This window comes from Myotis yumanensis, unplaced genomic scaffold (assembly GCF_028538775.1).
Source record: "Myotis yumanensis isolate MYYU_CA2020_CCGP unplaced genomic scaffold, mMyoYum1.0.hap1 SCAF_7, whole genome shotgun sequence".
Classification (NCBI taxonomy): Eukaryota; Metazoa; Chordata; class Mammalia; order Chiroptera; family Vespertilionidae; genus Myotis; species Myotis yumanensis.
Window position 1 is genome coordinate 16,247,100 of NW_027223758.1, and position 17,758 is coordinate 16,264,857.

A 17,758-nucleotide genomic window follows, 5' to 3' on the forward strand; every position below is an offset into this window, starting at 1 on the left:
CCAGGTCCAAGGTTGAGGGTAAGGGAGAGTACAACTCCCAGCCAGGTTAGAATGTCCTTTCTTTAATCACAACAAGGCAATCACAGTTAACAGAGTACGATTAATATTTCTTATAACTATAGCTAGTTCCCAATATTCTATGTTTGCTCCTAAGAATACCATGATGCCTATCACTTAGGAGTCTTGATATTCTCCTGCTTCTCAAGCTGTATTGCACAGGCCATCTACACTAGCACGTACCTATTCTTTATTATACACCTTTATTGAGTACCTACTATGTGTCAGTCACACTTCTAGGTGCTGGAGTGATGGCAGTGGGCAAGACAGAACCCCCTGCCCTCATGGAGCATATGTTAAATTTCCTGGTAAACTGAAGAGTCCACTTATAAGAATGGACGTATGTCAGAGTTCTAGTAATGACCTTTTGAGTCACAGAAAATTCTGAATGTGACTCTTGGGGTGGCCCTTGAGGTGGCTACCTGCAAAGGGGAAAGGAGGATTGGTGTAGAAATATTAGGCACCTGGTGAATGGGCTTCAAGTTCAAATAATTCACTTGACTTTGAGAACTTTCTGGATTCTGCAGATGAGGGGTTATTTTCATAGTACATGGATTTGTTGTAACCAGGTTTGGTAAGACACACAGACATGAAAATGATTGATGTAAAGGAAGAAGTGTTTATTCTACTCACAGTTCCCTAGTAGCAGGAAGCATGCCATGCCCTGTTAGGGCTATACAGAGAAGCACCATGGTAGAGTAGGCAGAGGGGAACTGAGGGTAGGAGCCTTTATTGTGTTTTTTTTCAGGAAGGAATGGGCAAGGTAAGGCAAGCAAGCTAATAAGCAGGCTTAGGCTGGGATAGTTTGAATAATTTTGGTGGGCTCTAGGTTGTAGGATGATCCCTAGGTGTTCAGTATTTGGTCCTTGGGTGATTTGGGCAGAGGATAGTATCCCAGAGTGTGAGAGCCCATAAAAGGAGGTGGGTGTAGATTTGGGATTGGTTGGTTGGTTGGTTGGTTGGAATATGCTGGCAGGTACTATCTCTAGCAATTAGCTAACAAAGGAGAGACAGTCTTTCCTAGGTCAGCAAGGCCCCAGAATGTCAGAGCATCAAGAATACAGCCTGTCTTGGTGTGACTCAGCAGTTGAGTGTTGACCTGGTCAGGGTATATGCCTGGGTTGTGGGCTGGATCCCCGGTGGGGGATGTGCAGGAGGCAGCCTATTGATGATTCTCTCTCATCATCTTTCTATCTCTCGCTCTCCCTTCCTCTCTGAAATATATAAAAATACAGTTTTTAAAAAAAGAATACAGAGAATCTAGTTGTTATAGAAATGTTTCAAACTGCTATAGTATGTGCCATCCCCCTTTAGTAGGGAAATGGAGTAATTTGGAGTTCTTTGTATATGGTTAAGGAAGCTTCTAGAATGTGATAGCAAGGCATTTCCTTACCCTCCCCCACCCCAATTAAAATACAATATACATTGATGGAGGAAGAGATTTAATTTTAAAATTTATACATGTTCTGGCCTCAGAATGCTACTCATTCATCTGTTTTTCAGCTATCACAGTCAGAAATCACAGATATACAGGATATTTGATTTTTAGATTCCTAATTTTTAAATTTATTCAAATTACCCCTTCAAATTAAATAAATGCTGCTTTTTTTCCTTACGAGGGACCTGAACTTGTGCTTAAAATCTGTAAAGTGTGGCCCAGTCTGGTCTAAAACCTAGAGTCACCTCTGGGGTCCCCGTGCAGCTCTCGTTTGCTTTTTGTTGTTGGTGTTGCTCTGTGTAAGTGCTGTTACACACACATGCTACTTTGCTTATTGCCCCTTTACCTCTTTTTGCATAGTTTCACTTCTGCCTCTTGGTTTATGCAATTCTTTTTTCAGGGACTGCCCTTTGCTTTCCTCCTCAGCTGGCCCATTCTTCCAATTTCTTCTGGCAACTCCTGCTAGAGCTGCCCATGCTTTTCTGTGAACACAGATGGTACGCCCCCGCTCCTTACGATTTGATTATAGCTGGATGTTCTTAGTTTTCCCTTAAGGTGGCTATGTCTTAGCTTCCTAACGAGACTATATAGTTCCTGAGGCCAGCAACCGTTACTTATAATCTTTTGTATGCCTCACAGGGATTTGCTCCTGTTAATATTTATTGTTGTATTAAATTCTCAACTTATATTCCATGCCGTTATTTGGTATTTTTGTGTTAAAAACATTTTCTTTTTCACCTAAAAGTCTCTGGGTAAAAGAGATAGGAAAAAAGGTAGCAGAAGTCTGGCTAGATTTAGATCAGGTTTTGACACGAACAAGCTGCATGGCTTTAAGGTACTGTTATCAGCCAGGCTGGTGTGGCTTAGTTGGTTGAGCGTCAACCATGAACCAAGAGGTCACTGATTTGGGTTGCAGGCTCCATCCACAGTAGGGGGTATGCAGGAGACAGCCAATGTTTCTCTCTCATCAGTGTTTCTATCTCTCTATGCCTCTTCCTTCCTCTTTCTAAAAATCAATAAAAACATAATTTTTTTAAAAAGTACTGTTACCAGAGAAATGCGTGGATGGTCTTTTTCTGTTGCTAGTGGGAGTTGGTTACTGCTGGAATAAGTATTTCTGGAGGTCCCTGCAGGAGGATGAGATTACCTCCCTGTGTTTCCAATGTCCCATTTCCCTTCATCCAGTCCAGGAAGAGGTGCAGCTGGAGACTCAGCAGAGCTAGAAGCAAAGGCAGTGTCTATAGTTTCCATCCCATGGTGGAGCTGGTCCAGCACAGCATTAGGCTAGTTGCAGCCCATTAGTCCATTATGTGGAGTCCACATGGCCTATGGAGCATAGAGCCCTGCAAGCCAGGAACAAAGAGCACCCACTCCGTTGTGTAGGAGTTTAAGTATCTCAGATCTTCCTGTACTTGCCGTGGCCATGCCTACTCTGGCCAATGACCTGTTCCCAAGTGTTACTGAAAGCAAGTACCTTCCCACATCACCCTGACCTTCCAGGGCATGTGTCTATTCTTCCCTTGTCCAGTCCCTTCCCCCAGGATCTGTGAGGAACAACAGATCTGGAGAGTGTTAAACTGGAGCTTCCTGGCAAAGCTACACAAATGGCATGTCCATCACATTTGGCCCTCCCCTTTACTCCTTTCCTGTTATTTATAACTAGTTAATTACAGTGGTATCAGTACTTAGCCTCTCTTTACCTTGGCTTCCATGTACATAAAGTGAGGGAATGGGACTAGATGAGCTCTGGGGTCTCTTCCAACTCTCCCAACTTACAATACTTCAAATGTAGCTTTGTTTGAAGTGTTCAAAACAGGAAGTTCACAAGGGAAGTCATTTTTAGCATGAAATTTAGTTTCATGCTTTCATTTAGTTTTAAATATTAAATTGATTTGACTCTGATTAGCCTTTGCATATCTAAACATCTCAGTGGGCTTTTCCTCTAGAGCAGCTCTGTTCAATAGAACTTCCTGTGATGCTGGGGATATTCTATATCTGCTCTGCTAAAACAGTCAAACCTGTTAAGAATTTTTGTGAGTTTATTTGAGCCAAACAGTCGACAGTTGCTGGAAAGCAGAATCTCAATGGATTGGGATAATGCTCCAGAGAATGGTGGTTTTTCATTTATTTGTATACTTTCCAATTAAAGGAGGAGACATAGGTGGGTTACATGAAACCCATTGGTAATAGGTTAGAGAGGCGGGAGAAAACAAGCGGAAAACCTCTGGGATTGGGTAAAAAGTAAAATGATAGACACATTGCTTAGGTGGGTACAGGATAGTTACAGTCAACAATTAACATGATAACAATAACAATGAAGGAATTTGTGGTATCTGCCCTGGTGCCCAGGACATTGGTTGTGCCCTGAGGGGTCCAGAAAAAAGGAAAGTTGCAAGTTACTCTGACATTTCAATGATACTATGTTATCGTAGATGCAAAAAGACAATAAGCTCAGTTAAGGTAAAGGTTGACCTTGTCAGTGAAGATACTGGCCTAGGATGTAACTACCCACCATAACTGCTTTTAGTTAAAGTTTAATTTCAGACCATCCTTTGTGGTTACTTTAGGTCTTAGAGTTTGCAAGACCACCATGCAGGCCTTCCTGAGCTTGTCAGGTTAGCATGTGGCCCCTCTCGTCCACAGTTCTACCCAGTTAGGTAACCACTAGCCACATGGGCTGTTTAGTGCTTGAAATGTGGCTGGTATGTCTGAGTGACTTACATTTTAATTTTAACTAACTTAATTTAAATTTCTGTTGCGAGTAGCTGCCGATTAGGCCGAGAAGCTCTGTGGTCTCCCAACAGAGCCTTGTTATCTCATTTGAATGACTCCTCTTTGTTAAACACTGGCTAATCCTCAGCATGTTGCATGTCTGTGTCCTCTGGGGCAGGGGACTTAGGTTTAGTGTTTTACAGAAATGGTCTCCCTGGGCTTCTCAGGCATTGTTACCACAGTGTCCTTGGCCGAGGGGGGACAAGCATTTATTTACAATCGTAGGTTGGGGACGCATGACTTGAAAGTGGCCTTCTGTAAACACAAAATTGAAAAGCCACACACAGTTTTATTTTACTCTTTTCATGTTTATTTTAAGATGACAATAATATTTTAAAAAATGAACAAATTACATAGTACTTTATCTCCCCACCACATTTTCCACCTCCCCTCCACCTCCACCCTCACCCCCAAGATAAAGAAAACACTTTAGGTGTCATTTCAGGATGATGCCCGCTGTTTCTCCCTCACCCCTTTTTTGGTGAGAGAGATCGGGCTGGGGAAGCATGGGCATAAGAGGTGAACGGCAGTAGGCGAGATGCCCAGAGAGCAGAGGACATGTGGGCTACTTCAGGGGCTGACAGTGGAAGGGGCATAATACTGTGGTCACTAGTTTTGGTTTTCCTTTCCTGTCGAAGATGACAGTTTGGTTGTCTGAAACTTACTGTAGGCCTCCTGCATATTGTCTCCCCTCTTCTCCCCCCCCCCCCCCCCCCCCCCCACCGCAGTATGGAGGTAATGCTGGATTGGAGCAGGACTCCTGTGTGCAGAGTCTTGCTAGGTGTAGTTATGTTTGGAGTCATGATTGACCTGCGGTGAATGCAGGACTGGCATGGAATTTCTGTCTTACTTTAATGGAATTCAACACTGGGTCTCTTGTTCTTCCTTGTTCCAAGCGAGCATATAGATAGCTGGTTTAGCCTCTGATTTTTCCCCTCAAAATATGGGGAAAGGCCTTTTAATAGCTTTCCTGAATATAACACATTTGGATCCAGTGCAGTGCCTGAAGTGTTGCAAAAGGGGAAACAAATGGCTGATTTTCATTCTATACAATTGCTTTGTATATGCCCTCCCATAATTTGAATATTGATTTTATTTTACATATAAACACATATATTTATACTTTTTACATGTCATAGCATCACTGTACTTCAGATATTAATAATGAAGAATTGCCTGAAAAAAAAGTAGAATTATAAATATAATAGTAATCCAAACAATTTTGAGATGTTTGTTTCCATTTCTCCTCCAAAACCTCCCCTCCACCCCCACCCCCAGCCCCACCCCCACACCTTCTCCCTTCTTCTATTGGTGGGAATGTTTATCTTTTATAATCTTTGAAAATGAAAACAACTTAGAATCTCCTGCAGAGGTTCAGTGCAAATGCACAGGTTGAATCATTCAAGGCAGGTGTCCTATAGGATTAAGTCAAAATTCTTTTTCTCTATGCAATGGCTTTATACCTCTTCTTATGAGCAAACAACACATAGAAAGACAGCAGAATTTTATGTTTATATTTAACCTTTTCTACAGCTTCTGCTTTTTTTGGTTTTTATTTGTTATTATTCCAGACTCTCCAGTGTTCAAAAATATTTCCATGCTGCTCCCTCCTCCCCACAGACAGGTGAAGGACTTCCTTCCACAAACTTCTCTATTGCTTTTTTTCCTTAAGGAACACTTTACTGTTTTGAGTATTTATTCCTTAAAGGAACACTTTACTGTTATTGAGTGGAGGCGGGACAAGAACAAATAACACGAACAGGAAAAACAGATTCTTCATAAATCCTTGGAATTTAAAATCTTACTGAATTCAAATATTTGGATACTTCAGTAGATTTTTTCTTTTTAAAGAATGGTTCCAGTTTGGAATGTAGCTCCTGGGTCGTGCCATAATTCTAAATGTTGGATAGCAACTGAGAAAGGCCAGTGTCAGTTCAGATATCCTGGAGAACATTTAAAAAAGACGGGGACACCCCTCTCACCCATCTTCCCTTCCCAAAGCTGCCTTGAGTTCCTTGGCAAGCAAACCAGTGCCACTGGTTATCATGACCAGAATACTGGGGCACCTTAATGACAATGGGGCATATTTTAATGTGTTATATGTATTTTAAATGGTCATGGAAGTGCCTAATTCTTCTGGCTCTCTTCATAACATTAGTCATACTAGTTTTTATTATTGTTGAGCTTTTGGTTGGGAACAACTCTAAATGATAGCATTATTATTATGGCATAGTGTGACCTGCTCCACAATATTCCTTGAGACCCTGTCTGTAGGGAGTAGAGGACTGGGTGGCCTGTTAGGCTCTTTCTCACTGGGTTCATGAATTGCCTGTGGGGGCGAGTTTGCTCAGTAGTCATTCCTTAGTGCTGTGTCCTATACCAGGTACTGGGGAAATGATAAAGCATAAGGCCCAGATCTCTAATTGACAAGCAAATGGTTATTCTGCTGTCTACCTTTGTGAGTTTTTTCTTCCTGTTAATCCTCAACTGAGGATATTTTTTTCCATTGATTTTTTTTTCTCTAAAAGGGAGGAAGGGAGAGGAGGAGGAGGAGAAGGAGGAGAGAGAGAGAGAGAGAAAAGAGACACATAGATCAGTTGCCTCCACCCATGCCCCGGCCTGGGCTCAGGATCGAACCAGCAAGCCAGGTATATGCCCTTGACTGGGAATCAAACCCACTACCCTTCAGTGTGTGGGCAGACCATCTGACCACTTAGACACACCAGCCAGGCCTGGTATCTACTTTTGACCATGAAATGTTTGTGAGCTCTGCAAACTGGAAGATAGCAACAAAACATAAACATCTAGTTCTTTCTGGAGACTCTTTGAATGCATTGTTTGTGGTTAAAATTTGATCATCTTATTATAGCACATTAATAATTTTAATTAAGTTACAAGTGTCTGAGGTGAAAGGAGCCATTTTCAATGGAAATTTTAATTTTTAAAATTAATGTTCAAGACTATAGAGTTCCTTATGCCTCAAGACTTAGGTGTGAAACTTGGGATTTAACCAATAGGATACACTGAATTACTCAGTCTACCTTCAGGGAAGGGAAACTGGAGATAAGATGTTTGTGAAAGTCTGAAATTACATTCTTGCGATTATCTGTTGCAGCCCAGGTGCCCTGAGCTTAGAGGCATGCTGGTCCCTCTCACTTGACTCATTGGTAACTGACACTTGCCAGAGCAGGTCTTCTGGGAGGCAGCAGTAGCAAGTGTTTCTAAGAACCCTTTAAGGGCAGATGGTGGAAACCGCACCCTTTAAGGCTAAATTATATGGAAAATTCACAATAAAACTTGAGTATGTTGTATTTATTGTTAGAACAGCAGACGCTCTGTAGAGTGTTCTTCTTTTAATTGATTGGAATTAATGTGTTAACACAATTTGGGTGAGTTGATTTCATATATATATATATATATATATATATATATATATATAAAATATATATATAAATTTAGGAGGGAGTTGTACCAATATTTGCTGTGTTATATATTTTCTATAGCTTGTTTTGTTTGGATGTATAGCATGGTGGCTGTTACAGAGTGACACCTAGTGTTTGATGTGCTTGTGACACTGGACTGGTTGGAAGGGAATAGTCTGGCTTGAAGCCTGCAGGGCATCAGCTGCTCCTGCGGACTTTCACTGAGTGAACTTGGAGGAGTGGCCAGTCCAGAGATGACTGCAAAGAAATGGCACAGAAAAGACAGCCACAGAAAAGACAGACAGCCAACTTGTACTGGTACCAGAATTGAAGAGATCTGAGAAATGTAGTTTTTAGCCAGAAAATAGAAGCGTGCATGAAATGAAGAAGAGGATGGCAGATTTGGTTGTGACAAATCTCCCATCTAAGATCCTTGTGTAAAAAGGCTCCTCCCAAATCTGTTTCAGTGAGTGCTTTATTCCGGGCAAAACAACATATTGTGGATAGAATTATACGTTGTCAATTTGAAGATTTGTGAAGGTCTGTGGATGTTCTCTCATTAAAAGTAAAACAAGAGTCTAATGCAATTTGATTTTCTTTAAAAAGAGATTAGACCTTTGCACGATCTTAATTTAAGCAAAGTAAAAAAATAACCTACAGTCTCTCAAATGCATATGCTTTCAAGTTTTTGAATATTGCATTTTTAAGAAAGGAATTTATAGGGATGGCATTGGTTCACAAAATCATACAGATTTCAAGTGTACCGCTCAACATTGCATTTTTAGAATCTAATGAAAATGGTTTCCTACTTGTATCTGTCTATTTTGATCACTATTGATAGTGTTTTTCTCTATTCCAAGGTTCTGTATAGCTCATGAAGGTGCTCTTAGATACCTTCTTCTGTGTCTTACCTCAGTCTTTGTTCAGAGCCTCAGTTTCCCCCCCTACTGGAGTATCTGCTAATTAGTCTTTTGGTCTGTGATCTTCTGCCCCTTCTTTCTCCCTTACCTACCTGGAATGCTCTCTGTGCAATGTAATTCTGACACCTGTAGCCTTTAGAACTCCCCAGCAAGGTCTCCAAGGCCCTTCCTGACCTGGCCTTTCCCTCCCAATCCATCCCTTACCTCCTATCTCACTTCTGTCCTTTTGAAGGTCCCCAGACAAAGCAGCAGATCTCCTCCCTCCTACCCCCATACCCCTTAGTCTGCCTAAAATGCCCCTCTTATATGTTCTTTAGGATCCAATTCAAGGCTGGTCTCCCTTTTTTCTTTTAATACAAATTTAAATAATTCAGAATTAAAATAGTATGATATAAAAAAGTTAATGAAATTTCACTTTCGTATAATTTTAAAGTTATTTATTTTTTTAATTCTTAAAATTTTTTTTCAATTGCAGTTTACAATCATTATTTCGTATTAGTTTCAAGTGTTTTTTAAAACTATTTTAATTTTAAAAATTAAAAAAATTTAAATTACATTTTTCATTCAATATTAATTTATATTAGCTTCAGGTGTTTTTATTTTTTATTTCTTTAAAAATATTTTTATTGATTTTAGAGAGGAAGGGTGAGGGAGAGAAAAGTAGAAACATCAATGATGAGAGAATAATTGATCGGCTTCCTCCTGCATCCCTCACACTGGGGATGGAGCCTGTAACCCAGACATGTGCTGTGATGGGAATCAAACTGGTTCATAGGTTCATGCTCAACCACTGAGCCATGCTGGCCAGACAGGGTGTTTTTATTTAAGAAAATTTTTAATTTGAACAATATTAAACTGTTAAAGAACAAAATTCAACTGAGTAAAATAAACAGATTTTATTGGCTTTTTGTAAACATTTTTTGACATTCTGTATTATTTTATATTAGTTTTAATATTTTGTATTAGTACAGCACAGTGATTAGATAATTATATAATTTACGAAGTGATCCCCCTGATAATTCTAGTACCCACTTGGCACCATATGTAATTACAATATTATTGACTATATTTCCTATGCTGTACTTTACATCCTGTGACTATTTTGTACCTACCAATTTGTGCTTCTTATTTCCTTCACTTTTTTCACCCAGCCTCCTGTTCCCCTCAGGCAATCCTTAGTTTTTTCTCTGTTTTTGTTTTGTTTATTTTGTTCTTTAGATTCCACATATAAGTTAAATCATATGATATTTGTCTTTCTCTGCCTGACTTCTTTTTTTTTTAAAATATATTTTAATGATTTTTTTACAGAGAGGAAGGGAGAGGGATAGAGAGTCAGAAACATCGATGAGAGAGAAACATTGATCAGCTGCCTCCTGCACGCCCCCCAGTGGGGATGTGCCCGCAACCAAGGTACATGCCCTTGCTCGGAATTGAACCTGGGACCCTTTAGTCCGCAGGCCAACGCTCTATCCACTGAGCCAAACTGGTTCGGCATGCCTGACTTCTTTCACTTACCATAAAACTCCATAGATCCATTGCAAATGGTAAAATTTCATTCTTTTTTATGGCCAAATAATATTTTATTGTACATATGTACCAGAGCTTTCTTATCCACTCATCTATTGATGGGCACTTAGGTTGCATATCTTGGCTATTGTAAATAATGCTGTAGTGAACATAGGGGTACATATATTTTTTTGAATTAGTGTTTTGGTTTTCTTTGGATATATACCTAGAAGTGGAATTGCTGGGTCATGAGGCAATTTCATTTTTAATTTGTTGAGGAACCTCCATGTGGTTTTCCATAGTGGCTGTACCAATTTGCAATCTTCACCAACAGTGTATGAGGGTTCTATTTTCTCTACATCCTTACCAGCACTTGTTGATGATAGCCATTCTGACAGATATGAGGTATTATCTCATTATGGTTTATTTAAAATATTTTTTTTTATTTTTCAGTTACAGTTGGTGTACAATATTATATTAGTTTCATGTGTACAACCCCATGATTAGACATTTATATTACTTACAAAGTGATCACTCTAATAAATCTAATACTCATTTGACAGCATACCTACTTATAATTATTATTGACTGTATTCCCTATACTGCACTTTACATCCCCGTGACTATTTTGTAGCTACCAATTTATACTTCTTCATCCTTTCACCTTTTTTATCCATTCCAACCCCCCTCCTATGTGGCAAACATCAAAATATTCTCTGTATCTATGAGTCTGTTTCTGGTCTCCTTGTTTGTTTGTTTATTTATTTATTTAGTAGTTCCTTATTTTAGTTCTATTTATCTTAAAATTTAAGGTTCCAAACAAGTGTTGACATTCAGAGCTCAATAAAAATATCTTGTCCATATCAGGAAGTCAAGTCATTTTTAGTAAGAGATGAGTGGCCAGGCCCAAGACAATTGAAGAATAAGTTGCCCTTTCCATAGGTCTACCTGGAAGTGTCCATGCCGCTGGGCTCCTACTCACTTGGGTCCTTCTAAAGCCAGACTATCCTTTTAGCACAGGCATTCACAGGATGTTTCTTTTAAACATAACTACTCAGTTCTCATCATAGTTTTCTGAGCATTTATAACTCAAAAGGTTACTGGACTTCTGTTCTCTTCCTGGTCAACATTGTCTTGACCTAGCATCCTTGTATCATGCAGCTAGTTTCAGGGAAAGTTTCTCCCCTTTTCCTCTACTTTGGGATATGTTTTGTTGGTCATTGCTTTAGTATACCTTATATGAGCTAATATGTAATATTTTTCTCATTTTTCATTGTCTTCCCTTTCTAAGTGGAATTGAAATCAAGTGTGAATCTACTGGTCATTTGGTAATTATTTGAAAAAAATTTCCCACAAAAATTTAATTACAGTCAGCAATTTTATTTTATTTCTTTTAAATCCTTACCTGAGGATAGGCAAGGAGGGGATGGAGACAGTGAAAAAATTGATGTGAGAGAGAAACATCTATTAGTTGCCTGACACACATGCCTGACCAGGGATCAAACCCACAACCCTGGAATGTGCTCTTATCAGGAATTGAACTCATGACCCCTTCAGTGCATGGGACAACGATAGCAATTTTAAAGTACACCATAGATAGCATCTTGTACAAACTCCAGCTTAAATTTCACATTATTCCTGGTCATGCAGTAGGTTCTGAAGAAGAAAGAACTATGGATAATCAGTTAAAAGAATGACAGATTCCCTGTTGTGCTGATCAGTTAGTAATACCTAATTTTGATTTTGAGTGTGCTATAATGGATTACCATATAGATGTAGCTGAGCACTGAGCATTAAACAGAGCCATGTGTTTTTCTGAAAAGTAATATTTATTCACTGTGTGGCTTTCCTGAAAATTTTTATTTTTACTCTCCAGTGAAACTATAAGGTGTCAATAGTTTATATGGCATTCACAGTAGTGTAGCTTAGAATATTGGCTGCAGTAGAAATGCCATATTGTATATGCCTCAGTGAAGTAGGTTCATCTGGGACTTTCTGAGGGACAGGCTTAGCATTTAGACACAGATGGTTGTATGGGTCTTTATTTTTGACCTCACAGACTTAGTATATAAAAATGGCCAATGCAATATTTGGGTGCAAAAAGAAATTTCAGTGTGGATGGTGTTTTGGCTTTCAGTTCTATAATATTCTGTCCCTTTAGAAATATTTTTAGTAGCTCTGGCATTGGGCATTGTGTTACATACTTGAACATTATTGAGTTTATTTATTTATTTATTATTATTATTATTTTTTAAAAATATATTTTATTGATTTTTTACAGAGAGGAAGGGAGAGGGATAGAGAGTTAGAAACATCGATGAGAGAGAAACATCGATCAGCTGCCTCCTGCACACCCCCCACTGGGGATGTGCCCGCAACCCAGGTACATGCCCTTGACCGGAATCGAACCTGGGACCTTTCAGTCCGCAGGCCGACGCTCTATCCACTGAGCCAAACCGGTTTCGGCATATTGAGTTTATTTTTAAGTGTCTTTAAAATTCATCCACTTTGTAAGTCTGAAAACTGTTATTCAGAAGTGATGATGGTGATAAGCCCAGCAGAACAAGTTAGAGATTACTTGTGTCTAACTGAAAGTACCCAAGCATCTAGATACATCGACTTGCTGTATTCTTTATGTTTCTGTATATTAAAAAAAAACACCACATTTTTCTTCATTGCATAGTAAGAAAAGAAACCTAAATCATGAAAACAAATAAGTATTTTGAAAATCTGAAAAGCATGCCTCAGTGCGAAATTGGTTTCCTGACTAAAGTAAAGAACAGTGCTCATGCCAGACATTCGTCTAGTCCAAGATAAGATCTATCCGGACCTCTACAGTAATTTTCTTAGTATCTTCTATAAGACATTTTAAAATTAACTGGCAAGATGGGATCAGAAGATGATCCTGGAATGTAGCTGATGTGCCAAGTCCCCTCGGAGGAAAATGCATGAGAAAATAAGATACTGGGTCTCTGCTGTATTGTTTGCTCAAGGAGGAGGCAGAAAAAGTACAGGAAGGACTCAGGGCACCCAGGCTTCCATCAGTCTGAGGCAACAGTCAACCAATGAGAAGCATTGTCAGTATAGATCAGCCGTGGGCAAACTACGGCGCGCGGGCCGGATCCAGCCTGTTTGAAATGAATAAAACTAAAAAAAAAAAAAGACCGTACCCTTTTATGTAATGATGTTTACTTTGAATTTATATTAGTTCACACAAACACTCCATCCATGCTTTTGTTCCTGCCCTCCGGTCCAGTTTAAGAACCCATTGTGGCCCTCGAGTCAAAAAGTTTGCCCACCCCTGGTATAGATTGTGTCCCTGAAGTAGGGTACCCTTCTCTTAGTTCCATGATCTCTTCATATGATGGTAATATTCTAATTAATCATTCACATATTTTTGTGGCAGACATAGAGATGTGCTGCTCACATCCCCTTTTAAAGAAAGAATTTGCTGTCCAGCTGTAAGGAGTGGATTAGTGGCAGCCTCTGCCTGTTTATGCCTTTAGCTTTCTAGCCATGGTCAGTCACCCTCTTATCATGGTCACCTATTGGGGGAATTAAACCTGGGACAGTAATCTCTTTAAAACATTCAGGAAGCTTGCATGGGGCAAGTAAAAGAAACTGTTCCCATAGGGGTATAGGATAAAGTACAGTATATATGTTATTACAAATAATTTTTTTATTTTATTTTCTGAAACATATATAGTAATCACTATAGGCCTGTCATGAAAAAATTTCATTTCAAAAGTTTATTTTCTTTTTATGTCTTATGATTTTGTTGTTATTGTGTGTGTTTTTTTATAGAAAATACTACAGTTTCTACCTGAACGCATTTTCTTTCGATGGCATTACCAGAGTATAGGTAAGAACAATTAAATATTTTTTAAAGTAATATAGATTTCTTCTCATTGAATTTTCAGTATTTTTTTTAAAATAATTAACACCATCAAGATAGGTTATAGCAAGGAAAATCAGCAAGGGTATGCTAGTTAAAAGCAAGACAAGACCAACCTGGACTTTGAAGAAAAATATAATATTTTTCTACGCTGAAGTGTGGTTGGTAGAATAGCAGCAGCATACTCAACAGAGAGCTTGTTAAAAAACGCCGAATTTCAGGCCCAGCCAGACCTGCTGAATTGTACTCTGCGTTTTTAAACCAGAGCCCCAGGGATTCCTGTACAAAAAAGTTTGAAAATATTGATCTAGAATTTTAAAGTAATTTTACATTTTTACTTACAAAAATATCTTGTTCTTCAAGCTTTGATCATTGATTCAAAATCCTTCTGTTTGAATGCTGTAGAATGTGGCAGCAAGAGGGAACATGAAATAGAGCAAGTTGCCATGACTGCCCTTTCTGTCCAACTCTTGACATCGGACATTACATCTCAATGTAGTATTCACAGCACAACTGGAGTAATTTGTGGTATTGATTGTGAACTTGACCTTCCGTTTAAAGTGTTGGTTTAGTCCTTTAGCCTTAGAAGACTGGCATTTCCTACAACTTTCCTTTATTAGATGACTAGAGGCCCGGTGCATGAAATTTGTGCACTCAGGGGTGGGGGGTTCTCAGCCTGGCCTGCACCCTCTTGCAGTCCCGGAGCCCTTGGGGCATGTCTGACTGCTGTGGAGGCGGGAGAGGCTCCCGCCACCGCTGCTGCACTCGCCAGCTGTGAGCTTGGCTTCTGGCTAAGCAACACTCCCCCTGTGGGAGTGCACTGATTACCAGGAGGCAGCTCCTGCGTTGAGCGTCTGCCCTCTGGTGGTCAGTGCATGTCATAGCGACCAGTCATTCTGCCATTCGGTCAATTTGCATATTAGCCTTTTATTATATAGGATTGTACAGGATTGTATTTGAGGAGAGCATAGCCTCATTATGGAATCTTAAGTATTTGATCATTCATACAGTCAAATATTTACTGAAGGAGAGATATTTGTGTGAAAAGTTCTGGGGCAAAAACAAAGAATATCTCACCATCTTTGTATAAGCCAATTGCCTAGTGGGGGTTAGATGAGAAAAAATAATTACAGTATAGCTGTCACTTTGAAAGAAGTGTAATGGCAGCAAAGAAGAAAAGTTGAATAATTCTATTCAGAGGAATCAAGTAACACAAGAGAGGTAATTTTAATCTGAGCCTTGAAAGGTGAGTGTGGAAAGGGCTTTTTAGGTAGAAAAATCAATATATAAAGACATGGAACCTGAAAGAACATGGCATATTTAGTGGATATTCTAAAATTCAGAATTTAGAATGTTAATTTTAATTTAGGATTATTTATGTGAAAAATGTGACTGATTCGTATATAAACAATTTAAAGTTATCTATAATAATAAAAGTGTAATATGCTGATTAAACCAGATAGCCAAACAACCTTTCCAGACTACCTTCCGGACGAAGCTAGCTGCAAGGGCCGAGGCAAGCCACTGCAGCTGCGAGGGCTGAGCCCCTTGAACAAATTTCGTGCATCGGTCCTCTAGTATGTTATAAATGTAAAGAAAGTAAAGTATATATGGTACATACATCTATTGAAGTGAATGACTATATTATTAAAGATAAGTGCCGTGGTCTTTAAATCTTTCAAACACATAGAGAAGGTTTTTCTTTAAATTTTAGAGAGTTATTGATAGCATTTCTGCTAATTGATGCTTTGACTTTGTATATTTAAATTAAAGTAAAATTAAATCAAATGTTAAGTATAAGCTAAAGATTCATCATGGGGATTTGTTCTTTTACATGATATAGCAGGAATTGGTGACAATGAGAAATGACTAAATGAAGTATTTTTTTAGTCTGTGTTAGCTATAATCTTTTAATTTTGTTTGTAATTTATATGAAAACCATACTCATTTTCTTCAGATAGTACTTTAAAATGTCTGAAGACTGGTAGACTCCTCTCAGCATGAATAAATTTATTAGAACTATGTGTGGAAATTAATTTGTGAAATATGTTGTGAAACTTGGTGCATCTACTAGACAGTATGTGGTAGTACTTTATTTCTGCCTAATACCACATGGTTACTGTTAAAATTGCTGGTACAAGTAGCTTTGATAGCATCTTACCAGGAACACTGACTCCTGGATTGGGTTTCCAAGCACTAGGTCTACTGAGCCATATTAAGAGCAGGTGTTGTTTATCTAGCATATGTAGTAGTAGAATAAACTGGCCCTGTAATGTACTCAGAATGAGCCATGTTTTAGAACATGGCTGAAGTTTAACCATTTGCATGTAAAAGAATTCTTATAATTGATGATTATATACTTAGTGCTTGAATCAAACAGGCTCTTTTCAGATAAGCATATTTTTCCATGATTTATCAAATTAGGTAGGAATTGATGTTAGACAGGTCCACATCCCTTTTATGATGATCTTCAAGCTAGATGTGGTTTGAAATGAGAATCCTATATAGTAAAGAGGTAATATGCAAATTGACCCTCACACCCTCACAAAGATGGCTGCCTACAACCAGGCCGGCAGGGGGTTAGTGAGGGACAACCAAACAACTGAACAGCAGGCTGTGTGGGGCGACCAGGCTAGCAGGAGGAGGCAGTTGGGGGTGACCAGGCCAGTGGCGGCGGGGGGGGGGGCGGGCAATTGGGGGTGATTAGGGTGGCGGGGGCAGTGAGGAGTGACTAGGCTAGCAGGGGGGGCAGTTGGGGGCAACCGGGCCAGCAGGGGGGCAGTTAGGGGCAACCAGGCTGGCAGGGAGGGGGCAGTTAGGGGTGACCAGGCAGGCATGCAGGGGAGCGATTAGGAGCCAGCGGTCCAGGATTGTGAGAGGGATGTCCAACTACTGGTTTAGGCCCGATCCCTGGGATTGGGTTAAACCGGCAGTTGGACATCCCCCGAGGGGTCCTGGATTGCGAGAGGGTGTAGGCTGGGCTGAGGGGACCCCCCCCCCCTGCTGTGCATGAATTTTGTGCACCAGACCTCTAGTATTTCAGATTTAGAATGGCACTATGGTATATTGATGTACAGTGAATATTCACACAGTGTTAATGTCTGTAGATAACACTCCTAGGGATCTGGGCAGCACCCTGTAACCAAGAGAGTTATTACTTATGTAGCCTAACATGGGACTATTCGTCATCAGTGGGCTAATTCAACAGAACCTTAGGTTAGCCAGGTATTGACATCACATGAGTTAAGAGCAGGTCAGTTCCTGTCCACTGAAAAATTACACAAAGACCTTCAGATTTCTTAGCTTTTCAGATTTTGCAATTGCTTATTAGGGATTAGGGATTTGTAATTCTACACTTTTTTTTTTTTACATATGTCACTGTACCTCTTGCATTCTTCCCAGTTTATTTGGACTTGTTAAAACCATTACTATTTGTCACTCAAGGTATTGACCAAGTTAGTTGTAGAAACTAAGAAACTATAATGAAACTCCAGATTTCAAAGGAATGTGCCTTAAATTTTGTCTTAGCTTTGGCATCTTGACTTTTACACAACCTCTGAGGCTAGCGCAGGAAGCTTTTCAATAGTCAGTAGCTGACATTTTAGGTTTCTACTATCCTTACTTATTTTAGTTTTTTACATTCTAAATTTAGTATTCCGTATGTAGTAGGAAGAACAGTGCTATATAAACATTTTTTTTAAATTAAAAAAATATTATTTTTCAAGTACAGTTGGCATTCAGTATTATT

General features: G+C 39.4%; 1 protein-coding gene across 3 annotated transcripts in view; it reads left to right on the forward strand.

The window, feature by feature from the left end:
- The window catches only part of RALGAPA2 (Ral GTPase activating protein catalytic subunit alpha 2), a 294,845-nt gene that overhangs the window by 38,837 nt on the left and 238,250 nt on the right, over nucleotides 1-17,758 (forward strand). For all 3 annotated transcript variants that reach the window (XM_070419823.1, XM_070419824.1, XM_070419825.1), the window contains exon 4: nucleotides 13,920-13,977. In XM_070419823.1, the coding sequence (XP_070275924.1) occupies nucleotides 13,920-13,977 (58 nt within the window). The remainder of the gene's footprint in view (nucleotides 1-13,919; nucleotides 13,978-17,758) is intronic.